Source organism: Gracilinanus agilis, chromosome 1 (genome assembly GCF_016433145.1).
Source record: "Gracilinanus agilis isolate LMUSP501 chromosome 1, AgileGrace, whole genome shotgun sequence".
In the NCBI taxonomy this organism is placed as follows: Eukaryota; Metazoa; Chordata; class Mammalia; order Didelphimorphia; family Didelphidae; genus Gracilinanus; species Gracilinanus agilis.
The window spans coordinates 475,107,351-475,121,656 of record NC_058130.1 but is presented as its reverse complement, the minus strand read 5'-3'; the positions used below and the strand labels follow the sequence as shown (position 1 = coordinate 475,121,656).

The 14,306-nt window shown below is 40.5% G+C and overlaps 1 protein-coding gene across 1 annotated transcript in view; it reads right to left on the bottom strand.

Moving 5' to 3' along the window:
* PHLPP1 (PH domain and leucine rich repeat protein phosphatase 1) overlaps positions 1-14,306 on the bottom strand; it is a 284,553-nt gene that overhangs the window by 1,891 nt on the left and 268,356 nt on the right. Inside the window, exons 15-17 of the mRNA XM_044665749.1 lie at positions 11,302-11,406; positions 9,118-9,312; positions 6,071-6,299 (exon numbers count right to left, since the gene is read on the bottom strand). Coding sequence (XP_044521684.1) covers positions 6,071-6,299; positions 9,118-9,312; positions 11,302-11,406 — 529 coding nt within the window. The remainder of the gene's footprint in view (positions 1-6,070; positions 6,300-9,117; positions 9,313-11,301; positions 11,407-14,306) is intronic.

Genomic DNA, 14,306 nt, shown 5'->3' with positions numbered 1-14,306 from the left:
CACCCAAGCCGGGGTGCTGGGGGAGGAGGCACCTCCTGTAGAATCAAAAACCGCCACCCAAACCTCTGGCGTTCTGAGAGAGAGGGAATTCTCTCCAAAGCAAGCCATTCTTCTCTCCAAACTCGGGGCTGGGGCAAACAAAGTGGTTTCACGTGCCCTAAAAGTGACTTCCATCTGTAAGGAAGTCCTTCATGGGTCAGAGTGATGGGGGAGACAACTCTATACGTTCACATCTTGAAATGATCACATTCTGTCTTTTCCAAAATGCTTCTTTTTGCAACTACAGATAGACTTGCATTTCCCCCTCCCCACTTTTTAAAAGCCTTTTCTCTTTAGAGAGTCCAGCCTGTCTCTAAGGCACTGAATTCCTCAGCTCCCACAGGTAAGGCCCCATTTTGACCTTAACTCTCCTTATCTGCTGCATGGAGCCAGGTTAAACCCCTTTGGGTAATGTAGTAGCATGAGATCAGCAGCAACTTAAGGAGGAAGGTAGCACTGACATCTTCCTTGAAGAAACTTTTCCATCAGAAGCCTCTGCCTCTCTCAGCACCAACTTCTTCCATACTCAAGATCAAATACTAAATAGATGTCTTATCTCATCAGTTCAGTCTCTCCATTACGGCAGATCAGAGCTATCCAGAGCCACTCTTGTCCTGCCCACGACTTACCCAATGTGCTGGAGGCTTTTCTCGATTTTAATGATCAATAAACAGTCACTAAGGACCTACTATGTGTCAGGCACTGGGCTAAGTATTGGGGATACAAAGGGGCAAAGGCAGTCCCTGCCCTCAGGCAGCTGACTAATGGAATGAATAGGAAATAATAAAGGGAAGGCCCTGGAATGAAGAAGAGTTGAGCAAAGCTTCCTGTAAAAGATGGCCTTTTAGCTGGGATTTCTCCTGACCCTGAAAGGTACCATTGGAGCATTCTAGCTGGCATCCCACAACTCCTGCCCTCAGTCTCTCTGGCAGGAGGCCCTGATGATGTCCTTTACTCCCACTCTTCTCCAGAGTTCCTCACCACAGCCTGCTCCCATTGACACATCTTTCCATCATCCTCTGGGTAAGGCTAACCTTAAGCTCTTTAAGGCAGTGGTGTTCCAAGTCTTGAGGCTATACAACATCAATGGTAAAAGGTCTGTATTGAAAAATTGGATCTTTGATATTATGGGGGCAGCAAAAGTGCTTTATAATCTTATGAAAACGATTTGGCCTATTCTCCTTTTCAACTTTCAGCCTGGTACACTGTCCATCTGTATTATTTATTCCACACATATGTATTCTGTTGGAAGAGTTCCTAGGATGTTAATCAGATGCATGTTGAAATGTGGGCAACACAGATTTTTTGTTTTGTTTTGTCTTGCCAGTAGGAATAGATAGGTTAAACTTCTTTGAGTGATTATGGATTTCTTTGAGGCAGTTCTGTGGTATATTGGAGCTTGATGTACTGGATGAATCTGGTCTCAGACAGTGCCTAGCTGTATGACCCTGGGCAAGTCACTTAACCCCAATTGCCTAGCCCTTACTGCTCTTCTGCCTTAGAATCAATATTTAGAATTGATTCCAAGATGGAAGATAAGGGTTTAAAAATTTTTTACAATGGCTTAAATTGTGGATAAAATTATTATCCTTGGTGTTAATTTTATTTCTATTGTTCATTTCCCATTTTTATTGGCAATAGATTGTTTAAACAATTCCCTGTTAAATCTTCTTAGTTTTACACTATATCCTTTTCTCATGACTATTATTTCCTTTTGTTTATTATAAATTCTGATCCTAGCTTCTTCTGCACAGACAGCTGACTCAAAGATAACTCCCACATCTATAATAAGTCTTTTCCTATCTATTAAAAACATAGACTATTTAATTCTTTGTGACATTATTTGGTATTTTCCATTTCCAGTCCCTAACAATTTTTTTTAAGTTGTTCATGATATGAGACTTCTGTGCAATCCATAGCTCTTTGGCCTCTCATTTCTTTCTTCTGAGTCATATGAATTCCTCTCTCTTGTCTTAAAAAATTCTTCCAATTCTTCCAATTTCTTTCCTTTTCATTGAAGTCACCAAGTGGCAGAGTATATAATGATTTAATTTCATCATGGAATTTCTCTACCACTTCATCCTTGGCATCTCATGTTGATGTGTAAATGGCAATTATTTTTATGGTAGTCTTATTTTTTTCAATATATTTTTATTGATTTTTAAAAATATTTCCCAGTTACATGTAAACATTTTTTTGAATTCTAAATTCTTTCCCTTTCTCTTGCCCCAGGCAATTTATATCAATTATACATGTAAAATCATGCAAAAATATATTAATATTAACCATGTTGCAGAGACCAAAAAAAGGAGAAAAATAAAAAGGTTTTTAAAGTATGCTTTAGTCTTTCAGTGTTCATCAGTTCTCTCTCTGGAGGTAGATGGTATTTTTCATTACAGGTCCTTTGGAAATATCTCAGAAAATGCCTTGATCAGAATAGCTAAGTCTTTCACAGATGATCATTCTTAAAATATTGCTTTGATTATATATAATGTCCTCCTGGTTCGGTTCACTTCATTTTGTTATCAGTTGATGTAAGTCTTCCCAGTTTTTTTCTGAAAGCATCTTGTTCCTCATTTCTTATAGCATATTCCATCACAATCATATACTACAACTTTTTCAGCTATTCCCCAATTCATGGGCATTTCCTTGATTCCAAATTATTTGCTACCACAAAAAGAGCTTCTATATAATTATAACAATATATATAGTTACAAATTGGTAACTTTTCCTTTTTCTTTGATCTCTTGGGGATAAAGATTTAGAAGTGGTATTGCTGGGTCATGATTTTATAGCCCTTTGGCATTGTCCCAAAATTGTTTTCCAAATGGTTGGATCAGTTACAACTCCATCCATTGGATCAACAATGCATCAGTGTACTTATTTTCCCACATCTCCTCCAACATTTGTCTTTTTCTTTTTCTGTCATGTTAGTCAGTGTGACAGTTATGAGGTGGTATCTCAGTGTTATTTTAATTTGCATTTCTCTAATCATTAGTGATTTAGGATATTTTTTCATATGAATAAAAATGGCTTTGGTTTCTTCTTCTGAAAACTGCCTGTATCTTTTGACCATTTGTCAAATGGGGAATGATTCATATTCTTATAAACTTGGCTTAGTACTTAAGTGTTTGAGAAATTAAGCCTTTATCAGAGAAACTTGCTATAAATGCTCCTCCCAGTTTCCTATTTTCCTTTTAATTTGGGAAGTATTTCTTTTGTTTGTGCAAAAGCCTTTTAATTTCATGTAATTAAAATGATCCATTTTACTGCCCATGATCCTATCTTATTTGATCAAAAAAATCTTCCCTTATCCACAGATCTGACATGTACATTTTCCCATGATTCCCTAATTTATTTATGTTACCCATTATGTCTAAATCATTTATCCATTATGATCTTATCTTGGTATACAATGTGAGATGTTGGTCTATGCCCAATTTCTTCCATAATACTTTCCAGTTTCATTCTAGTCTTTTCTACAAATGCTTGTCATTAATATTGCAATACATGATGGTCAACGGTCTCATAAAATAATATTTATTGTAGTAGTGGGGCATACAGTAAACATTTTGTCAACTTCCTTTCTTTGCCTTTCTAAGGAATATTATCTTTCTGTTTAGTTACACCTTCCATCTTTCTTCCAATTTTATATATAGCAAGAATGTCAAGATTAACCTGATTTAGCTCGTGTAGCAATATGCTCAGGGTAGCTAAGGGGTGCAGAGGATAGAGCCCTGGGCCTGAAGTCAGAGAAACCCAAGATCAACTCTGGCCTCAGATACTTGTTAGCTCTGTGACCCTAGGCAAGTCATTTAACCCTGTTTGCCTCAGTTTCCTCATCTTTAAAATGAGCTGGAGAAGAAAATGGCAAACCACTCCATGATTTTTGCCAAGAAAAGTACAAATCAAGTCAAGACGGACATGACTGAAAGGCTCACCCAAAATGCAATATGCTCACTCACTGGTCAGGGGATAATAATCTCACAATTGGAGTACCATCAGCCAAATTTGTTGATGATCTAAAAACTGTGATTCTTGGTACTCTGTTCCACTTTCCCACCATGCTGCTATTATCGCTGCAGAACAGGACCAAGGGCCATTTTTTCACTTTTGCTTCCTGGGTTGCCATAACCAAAATGTTTTATCATTAAGTGGCCTGCCTTCTTCTTCGGCTTTTGGCTATTTGCTTTTTTTTTTTTTTTTAAACCCTTACCTTCCGTCTTGGAGTCAATACTGTGTATTGGCTCCAAGGCAGAAGAGTGGTAAGGGGTAGGCAATGGGGGTCAAGTGACTTGCCCAGGGTCACACAGCTGGGAAGTGTCTTAAGTCATATTTGAACCTAGGATCTTCCTTCTCTAGGCCTGGCTCTCAGTCCACTGAGCTACCCAGCTGCCCCCTATATTTGCTTTTGTGTGATCTACAAGTGGCAGATTTTCATCTTAAATTACAAACTTTGACTTCAATAGATGTCTCTTTAGAAAGAATATCATAATTTTATTAAAGAAAAGGAGTTATATGAGAGGCATGTACAAAACTGCCATGATTAACTCCAAAACTGAATAACTTTGTAAAGAGTATCAAAAGATAAAGATAAAAGGTTGCAAATAAGGTTTTAATTCCCTACTAGTCCCTTAGAAGCATCCTATCTTCTTCTTTCCTTATTTAAAAACAAAACAAAACAAAAAACACTTACCTTCAGTCTTAGTATCAATTCTCAGCAGAGTGGCAAGATCTAGGCAACAGGGGTGAAGTAACTTGGCCATGGTCACACAGCTAGGCAGTGTCTGGAGTCATACTTGTATCAAGGTCCTCCCAATTCTAGGCCTGGCACTCTCTCCACCATGCTACCTAGCTGCCCCATCTGTCTCTATTTCTTTTAAAGGTTCAAATTAAGGGTAAACCTTCCTGAGTACAAAATGGAGCACCATCTCATGAACCTATTATATTTTGTGCTACCAGATATAATGAAAGGAGACAATTTTCTATGCTCTTGCCAGTATAGGGCTCAGTGAAATCCCAAACCTACTTTGCTTAATACTGTTTTTTTTTAAAAAAAATAGTGTCAGAAATGGGGTAAGGGAGAAAGGAATTCTTTTAAAGAATCAAGGACAAATTTCTTTAGGATTTTAAAGTAGGAAAAGTCTAATTCCCAAGTTATTCCATATATCTTTTCTCTCCTTAAACTATATATTCACTTGTAGCAGCTCCTTAATATATAAAAACTGCCCAGTGTCTACCTTCTTGCTGTCATCATAGAAAGGATACAAAAATCTATCCCTATATTAGAACTTGAATAATATTAACACAAAGTACTATTGGGTGGAATTCAGTAGAAGACAGTTCTATCATAGAGTTCAGCTAAAGGATTTTTAATGAAATGATACAATTTTTAAAAATGCAATAAATCTGTCGCACCTATGCTAGAGACTCAAGAATGTAATTATATCGAAGTTTCAACATAATTTTATGAACAGGCAAGAGGAAAGGCTGAAAAATCTCCTGAGGCTACAATATGACCTCTCATTACTTAGCCCTGGAGCAACCAAATGTAAGCAAAGAAATGGTAAACAATTCCTTAGGCTTTCTAGGATACCAGGTTCCCTGGATATCACCAAGAAAAAATAACAAAGAGCTGGCGTTTGATACAGTGCTCTAAGGTCTTATAAAGTGTCTTCTGTCATTCACTCTTCATAACCCCAACAAGGACAACCATAGTAAGAAGCACTTACATAAGCCCTTTACAAATATTATCTCATCTGATCCTCAGTGAGGATACATTTTAGGGATGAGGAAACGGAGACAAATAGCACTGAAGAGAGTTGCCCAGGCCACACGGGCATGATCAGGACTCGGGTCTTCCTGACTCCCTGGCCAGCGCTCTGTCACCAGGAGTCTGTGAGGGGGTGCTGTTGTTGCCCCCGTGCCCTAAAGGCATCCCTGGATCTGTCTGAGAGCCCTCTGAGGCAGGCACTGGGGCAGTGTGGCCTCTGTTATCCCCAGGGAGAGGTGGGGGGCCTCTGGTCCTCACCTCGGTGATGATGGCTTTGTGCTGCTTGATTCTCTTCAGCTCCTCCTCACAGCTCATGATGTACGACTTCGACAGAGGCAGAGGCTTCCCATTCCGGCACAGAACTGTTTGGCACTTGCCCACGTTCGCGGAGGTCAGGGTGAAATATCCTCCTGGGTCCATAGGATCATGTTTTATATGACACAGGACAGCTGAACCTCCGAGTTTTTGACCAGCAGTTCCCAGTTTCCTAGAATTTGAGGGAAGAGAAGAGGAAGCATCCCATGTGAGTTTTGCTACTGGCTACCTAATGGGGCTCAGGGTGGGAAGTGGGAAAGCTCTGCAGAAGCACAAGAATCAGTTCAGTCTCTTCATCAAAGCATAAGCTTCCCAGAGAAAAGGGCTGGCACACACCGACTTACACAACAGCTGTTGCAGAGCGGGAAGCGAGTGAGAAGAGAGCCGCCCTTGCACTCTTACACAGCTGGCTGCCCAGCTCATGCACGCTCCTCAGGCACAATGCTCCCCAGGTGACAACCACCCTGAGCCCTCAGTGCCTATTCTCTGGGCCCAAGGCCGGGGAGCGGAAGGGTGAACTATTAAGGAAAGGAAGAAGGGGGCCTATGCAGAAAAATGAACACACTGAAAAATACACTGATTTATTTTTTTCTCTTTAATAGAGAGTGTGTGGGTTGGTTATCTGCCTTGAAGTCCTGGGCAATCCACTTTCCCAAATATACAATGGAGCTTTTGTGGGCTGACATGGTTGATTCTAGGACACTCAGAGAGGACATTGTGGTCATCCAGCTCTCCCAAGTACTTCTGATTTAGCCTTTTATTCGTGGTCACTAATCCATAGAGCCATTAGGACATCGGCTGCACCTGCAAGTTCTGACAGTCACCTCAGGACAAGACTAGAGCACCATTAGCTAAATTCTCATTATATCATTTATGCTCACACAGGCCCCTTCTGGGCAAGGGGAAGTAACAGAACCACTACCAGTTCACAAATGGAGCTCAGATCTTGCTTTGGGTTAATGTGAGGAAGAGTTAGGAAAGGAATCCAAGGCTCTCAAAGTCCAGTCTGTAGACACTAGTATCCTAAAGAATTTGTAATTCCTCTCAAGATGTCAAACTCTGTCATGTGGCACGCTCCATTACCATATGAGAAAAATGAGGGACAAACAGAAGAGTAAAAAGATCTGGAATTCAGCTTGGGAGCTCTTGATTGCTTGAGGCTATTCCTGCCTGGCAGAGGCTCACAGACCCTGCCAAAGTGAAACTCTAGCTTTCCCTTTAAGGAAATGGAGATTTTTCCTTCTCTTCAGATTGAGGGAGGAATGGCATTAGTGGAAAGTATTTGGAGAGCAAAGTAGTGAAGGGAGTGTTGGGAGCAGGGTTACTACTGCTCCTTATTCTCCTCCCTTTGCTCTACTGTCCTTGAAAGGGAGACCTAATTATAGAAAAGCCTCCTTTCCCCAGAAGGATGGAGCATTAGCTATAGGTTTCTTTTACATGATTATACAACTCATAGTTATTTACATCAGACCTTGCTTTTTTGCTTCAAAGATGGGAGACTATCATAAGACAAAAGGAAAATGGTGGGTGTGTATCTTAGTAATTGTTCTTCCATGCATTCCAATGGGAGCCTGAAAGATGCTGGGGTTGGAGGGATAAGCATAACCCAAGTCTCCACTCTCCTGGAGTCTTGAAAAAGCCCCTACACATCAGTCCTCTTTATATACTTTCCTTCCCGGACTACAATCTGGAGCCCAGTACTTGGGAGGAAGGGGAACTGAGAAAGAGGATTAGGGGGCAGGGAGGCGGACTGAGAAGGGTGTTAGGCTTTCTGTGACCTTTTTAACATGAGTACTTCTTCTCTTTTCCTGGCCCCATCTTGCAAGTATTTGCAACTTGCAAATACAGAATTTATAGACTTGGATACAATCCTTTTACAACCCACCCAAGGTGACACAGGAAGGAACACCATTTGAATGAAGTATCCCTTGTAGTCTGACTTTAGGGGAAGTTATTTTTCTCACTGTAGTGGCTGTGTCTTATTTGTAATAGCAGGTCTCATAAGAAGTTTCTGGTTCCAGGGGTAGTTGGTGAGCATCATTCTTCACCTAGAGTTTGTGAACTTTAAAAAAATATATTTAAAAACATTCTGAGAAGGGGACTAGAGGCTTCTACATTGCTAAAGTGACCCATAATACAGAAAAGATTAAGAACCTCTGGAATAGAGCTTTCCTTGACTAGGTACTGGGAAGAAGTGACCATGGTTTATTCCTCTGTGTCCCACTCCGCCCCCCCCGCCCCCCAATCTGTTTTAATTAAATAGTGTCAGATGCCCCTGGTGCACGCCAGTGGGAACAGCATTCCACACCTTCTAGAGCACAACCAACATTATGCTAACATAGGATCAAACACATTATACTTTTGTGAATGACCTAAAAGACCATTAAAAACATTATTTCTTCCTGTTAATATAACTGGTCTGGAAGAAACACAACTATAAACTCTTTGACCTTAAACATTATTATCTCAGTTTTAAAAATATATGAGCACAAGTTGCATCATCCTTCAATGGCAAATAGAATCTCATAAAGGTAGATGCTAGAATTGGAATATAATCCTTTAACTAGAGATCTCAGTTTAGAAAGGTCTAGGGAATCTTCAAGAAGTCCCATAATCACTCCCAGTTTCATGTCCACTCTACAGCAAGGCTGGGGATCCCAGGTACCCAGGGTCAGATTTAGGGGGGCTTGAATTCATCAGGGCAGTTCTGAAATTCACTTAGCTCCATAATGAGTGCTCTGAAAGAAGATAAGCATGAAACTGAGCTCAGCTTTTTATAGACAAAGGTTGGTCCCGGGAGCTCTGGAAGCCAGCAGCCTACCTAACCAAAAGGCAGAAGATCTTCCCCCAACAAAAGCAGCACAGTGCACTTCCCTTGTGTCTTTATACCACCAGTGCCTCACAAAAGGCCTGGCACACACTTAGTGCCTGGTGGATGAATGACTTGGGCTCTGGCTACACCAGAGAGCTAGAGGAGCTCCGACATTCACCTCTGCATGACGATGAAGGTGTTGACCATATACTCTTCTTCATTTTTTGTTTTCTGTAGCTCTTCTGCCAGAATGTCACTCATGGTGCACTGAAGGAGGTATGGCACCTCGACATTGCGGTCACCATCAAAGACTCCATATAAAGCTTCTCGGTTGTCACAAAAGTTATTTGCTGACAGGGCTGCAACACACAACCTAAGAAAGTAAGAAAAAGGGGTGACTGATGGTTGGCTTTGTTCATCTTTCTTTCTCCTACTCATCCCCCTTTCTCATCTTCTCTCTTCCCGTTCCAGCACTGAATGCTAGTTTTAAGAGCTGAAGCATAGCTAATTCCCAATGCCTCTGCCAGGCTAGGATTTAAGAAGCACCTGGCATACACTCTTTCTTCGAAAACAGTGGTGATTCAGATGACATCAGAGGAGACTATGCAGTCATTTGTTGTCTCGTTCACTGTGATTCCACACACAGGCGATTAAACTCAGTGACAAATCAGATTTTGGAATAAGTATCTAACTAGTTTGAACCACTCTCTTATGTCAGGACTAAAGTATTTAGGAACTTTATCCCTCCATTTACAGGCATGATCTCCTCTTTTCTCTCCTGATATTTCTACTCTTAAAATGGAAACCAGAAAGAAGGACAGTATCAGTGAGAATAGGATAACATTTTATTTCTATTGTCTTGCATTTCACACAGGACCCTAAGTTCAGTTAATCGTATGCTCATATAGAAAGCTCTTAATCATTATTTATTTGAGGGGCAGCTAGGTGGCTCAGTGGATAGAAGACCTGGAAATAGAAAGTCCTGGATTCAAATCTGATCTTAGACACCTCCTAGCAAGGTGATCTTGGGCAAGTCACTTAACCCCAAATGCCTGGCTCTTATTGCTCTTCTGCCTTGGAACCAATACTTAGTATGGATTCTAAGACAGAAGGTAAGGGTTTAAAAAAATAAGATGTTTGTATGAGTGATTATAATTAAGTTGAGAGGTTTTTAAAAAACTGACAATTCTTTTCAAAAGAATTAAAAATAGGATTCTGTCTAATGAATGTGCTAATTATTCTTATTTGTTACAATGAAATTAAATATTATACACAGAAATAATGCAATAGCTACAATTCAGATAGAAAGGGAGGTGGGGTGGGATGGATAAACTTTCTTAGGTTCCTCTGTGCCTTCACTGTCAATAAAAGGAGAAACAAAACAGTAGGTGTGATGGGGACACCCAGTCTTTAGCTACTGAAGCTATCATACCACCACATCAAACCCTCAGGGAGAGAAAAAGAAGGATCAGCGTTTCACAGCTTGAGTTGCTTCTGCTTACTGTACCAAGGAAAAGCAGTGGCATGATGAGAATGTTTCAAAGAGCCTCTGTTTAATTCACCAGTTGTTTTTTTTTTTTTCCAACCAGTATTCAAGCTGGAGGGTAGAGGATGGGAAGTGATTCTCACCTTCTTCTTGGGGACTTTAAAACTTTCCCTTTGTTATGTAATAAAGAGTCTAATAATTTAAAATTTAATTCCACACTCCCCTAAAACATCAGAGATCAGGAATTACCAAAACAACAAATGTCAGAACACAGGGACTATTTCTGATAGTCTAAAGAAAACCAATGCTCTGTCCCAAAAGGGAGGGAGGACTGGTGGGAAAAAAAAAAATCAGAAATTAAGATGGGCAAGGACCCAAAAGCAACACTAGACATTCTACAGGAAATAGGTGTTGAGTATTGCCAATGGCCACTTTAGATAGGAGATAAAAACAACAAAACAGCCTTACAAAACTACTGACTAGTCAATAATTTAAGGGACTTTGACTATGGATAATCAAGGCCACTCCTTTGGTGGTTTATGTGCTATGCTTCCTAAACAGGCTTCAGAAGCAGAGAAAGGGGCTTTTCAAAGCAGTGGAGACATATTTCAACACTTGGACCTTCTCTAAACACTGGCATCTTATAAAGACATGATATGACAGTTATACTGTCTCTAACAAGGAAAGAGTAGGAGCTTCTGGGCAGCCAAGGGTTAGCTAGGTATTCAATTATAAGTCAGAGCATCATTTCATTCTAGGGAGAAAAAAATCCTCCAATAAATTTCCTATGAAAAAGCAAACTGGTTGGTTTGCTATCTGACTTGGGCTGTGAGAAGGAGGTAGGAGTCACTTGTTTTTCCAAAGTCATCCACTTACTTATTCTTTACACCGGAGGCTTCCGTGTAGCCATGGCTCCATACAGCTGGGGCTCCTGAAGCATCACCGGCAGAAGGCTGATCTATCTTAAAACATCGGATATTACTGTCAGGGGAAAGAGGGAAAAGAAATCAATAAAATGTCAAGTGACATGCAGTAGCTTCATTTTATAAGCTCAAGTTCCCAAGGCTCTCAGAATGTTAAAATTTCTTTTGTTTCTTATTATGCTTAGGATAGGCAAACGAATCTTCCCAAATCTTTACTAGCAGCAAATACCTTGTTGTTTATGTCTATACAAATCAAGAGGGTGTATACACCAAACCTATAAAACTTGCTTCTGGAAACATCAAACAATATTAATTGAACTATACCATGGCTACATAACACAAGTTAAATGAACCATTCCCAGCCTTGTCATAAGAAAACAAATATAATTGATATGCAGTCAAGACTTATTCACATGACTAGTAAACAGAGTAACAAAGCAAAATTACTAGCGGGTGTTTACATGTCCTTTTTTGATGCCTGACTTTAGGACAGAGCTGACCTATTGGGCTACTGAGTTCTTGAAGGCTATGCCTAGCAAGCCCTTCCATATTAGACAGGTTCTGAGTATGGGTCCACAGTGGGACTGGGTGACCTCCAACTGAAGTCCAGAGGAAAGGCTCATTACTCCCATACCATGACTTTTTTTGGTCACAGGAACTCATGAAGACCATCATCTGGATAAGGTATAGAGGGCTTGCAATCTGCTTTGATGAACTACCCACTATACTGATAGAATTCTAGAACCTCTGAGGTATTTAAGTTACAACTTTCAGAGATGTGGCCAAACTTCCTGCTGTCCTGATACACAGATTAATTTTTGGTTACCCAAGTATTTCCCTGCTCATTATTCCCTGTTGGATTCTCAACTTTCCATCCTAAGGATACAGGGGGATTAAATTACAAATAAGTTATGGGAACTTTTGCTGCCCCACTACAACTATGACAAGCAATGACTGTTTCAAGGATAGACTATCCTAAAACAGAAGCACTAAATAAGAAAAAAATTCCTAAATGAAATTACTGAAGGTAGGTTCGGGAAAGGCTTGAAGTCATCTCCCTGCTCTGCCACCCCATTGCTACTGAACTTTCCAAGCAGATTCCCAGCTCCCACTCTGTGGTCCACGCTGTCCCAAGGGGTGAGAGCTCACCACATCTAGCCTCCTCTAGCCATCTGAATCTGCTATGAAGCTCTAGATAGAACCTTTTCTGTCACTGGAAACAGTAAACCGAATTATGCTATCATTGTTTCAGGAAAGTGTCAATTCATTATCTTCTTATGACTCCACTCACCAGGCCCGTAACTTTTCAAATCAAAACATTCTTCCCAGATTAACACATAGACCCCTATAAGTTGTCTTGCCCAATCAGAAGGCAAGCTCCTTGAGGGCAGAAATAGGGATAGGGACAAGACCTCTTACTGATATAGGTAATTGTCATGCAAGGAAAATCCTTCTATTGATGTGGAGCAGAACATTCTTTGTAACTTAAGAGGCTCAGAGACTTGCCTCAAGCTCTTAAAGGTTAAGTGACTTGCCCTGGATCACAGTCAGGAGAGATCAGAGAAAAAACTTGAATCCAGGTCCTCCTGGCTTTGAGACTGGCTCACTATGCTACAGGACCTATCTATATGTTTCTCATGACTTTCAGTTTCATTTGGAATAGGATTTATCTTTATCATTATCTTTTCCCCCAAACCCTTTCCTCTTCCTAACTTCCCTATTCTTAGTGAGGGCACTGCCTCCTTCCCAGTCATTCAAGCTCAGCAACCTGAGGGCCATCCTTAGCTCCCCATTTGCTCTCTGCCATATACACTGTTTCCTCCATGCCCCCTCTTCACTCTGTTCCCATTCTGCCCACATCTACTCTGAAGCATTGATCAGATATCCCCTCCTCTCTCCTCTGGCCCTGCCACCCCCCAATCCTCCACTTGGCTTTTAAAGTCCTTATTAACCTGGCCCCTTCCTAGCTCTGCAGTCTTTTTATACCTTCTTCACCACCATGTATTCTATGACCCAGGGACACTGGCCTTGCTGGTCTCCCCATCAGATACTGCCTTTGCACTGAGGGAATTTTGACTGGCTCTCCTTCATGCATGGAATTCTTTTCTTCCTCATCTCTGCCCCCTGGATGTCTTTGCATCCTTCAGGATCCAGCTAAACTCCAACTTCTGCAAGGAGCCATTCCTGGTTGTCTTTGCTGATAGGGTCTTTTTTTCTGTTGATTATATATACCTCTATATTTTGTTGTCTGCAAGCTGTCTCCCCCATGAGACTAAGATTCTGGAGAGAAGGAATTGTTCTTTGCTTTTTTTGGTGGGGGGAAGGAAGGGGCAGGGTATCCCTTAACACAGTTATATAATTAATATATACTATACATACTGATATATATGTACTTAATAAATGCTGGCTGACTTGGTTTTACCATAGGGCAAATATGGTCTTCCTATTGTTACAAATACTGTTGTATGACCAAATGTGATTGTGTGTATATGTGTACTTGCATTGTTGCTATGGAATCAGAGAGAATGAGTACATGCCACCTAACACCACCACAATAACATCAGCTGACATTTATATAGCTCTTTAAGGTTTTCTATGCAATACACACACACACACACACACACACACACACACATATCACAACCACTCTATGAGGTAGACACTGTTACTATCCCCATTTTAGAGAAGAAACAGAGGTTTGGACTTGCTCACAGCCACATAGATTTGAATTCAGGTCTTCCTTATTCTAAGTCTAGTACTCTATTCATTTCTCTATGTCGCTTCCCTAATACTAGTACAAGACATACTCACTTCTAGCACAACCTCCAGTAAGAGAAAAGAGCACTCCAAAAACTTAAGCTATTTCTTAGTGCTAGTTAACTTAAAACTTTATTGGACTACTGTACATAGGACCCGAAGAGCTGTCAAAGCAATAAACTGATATCTGACTTCCATCAG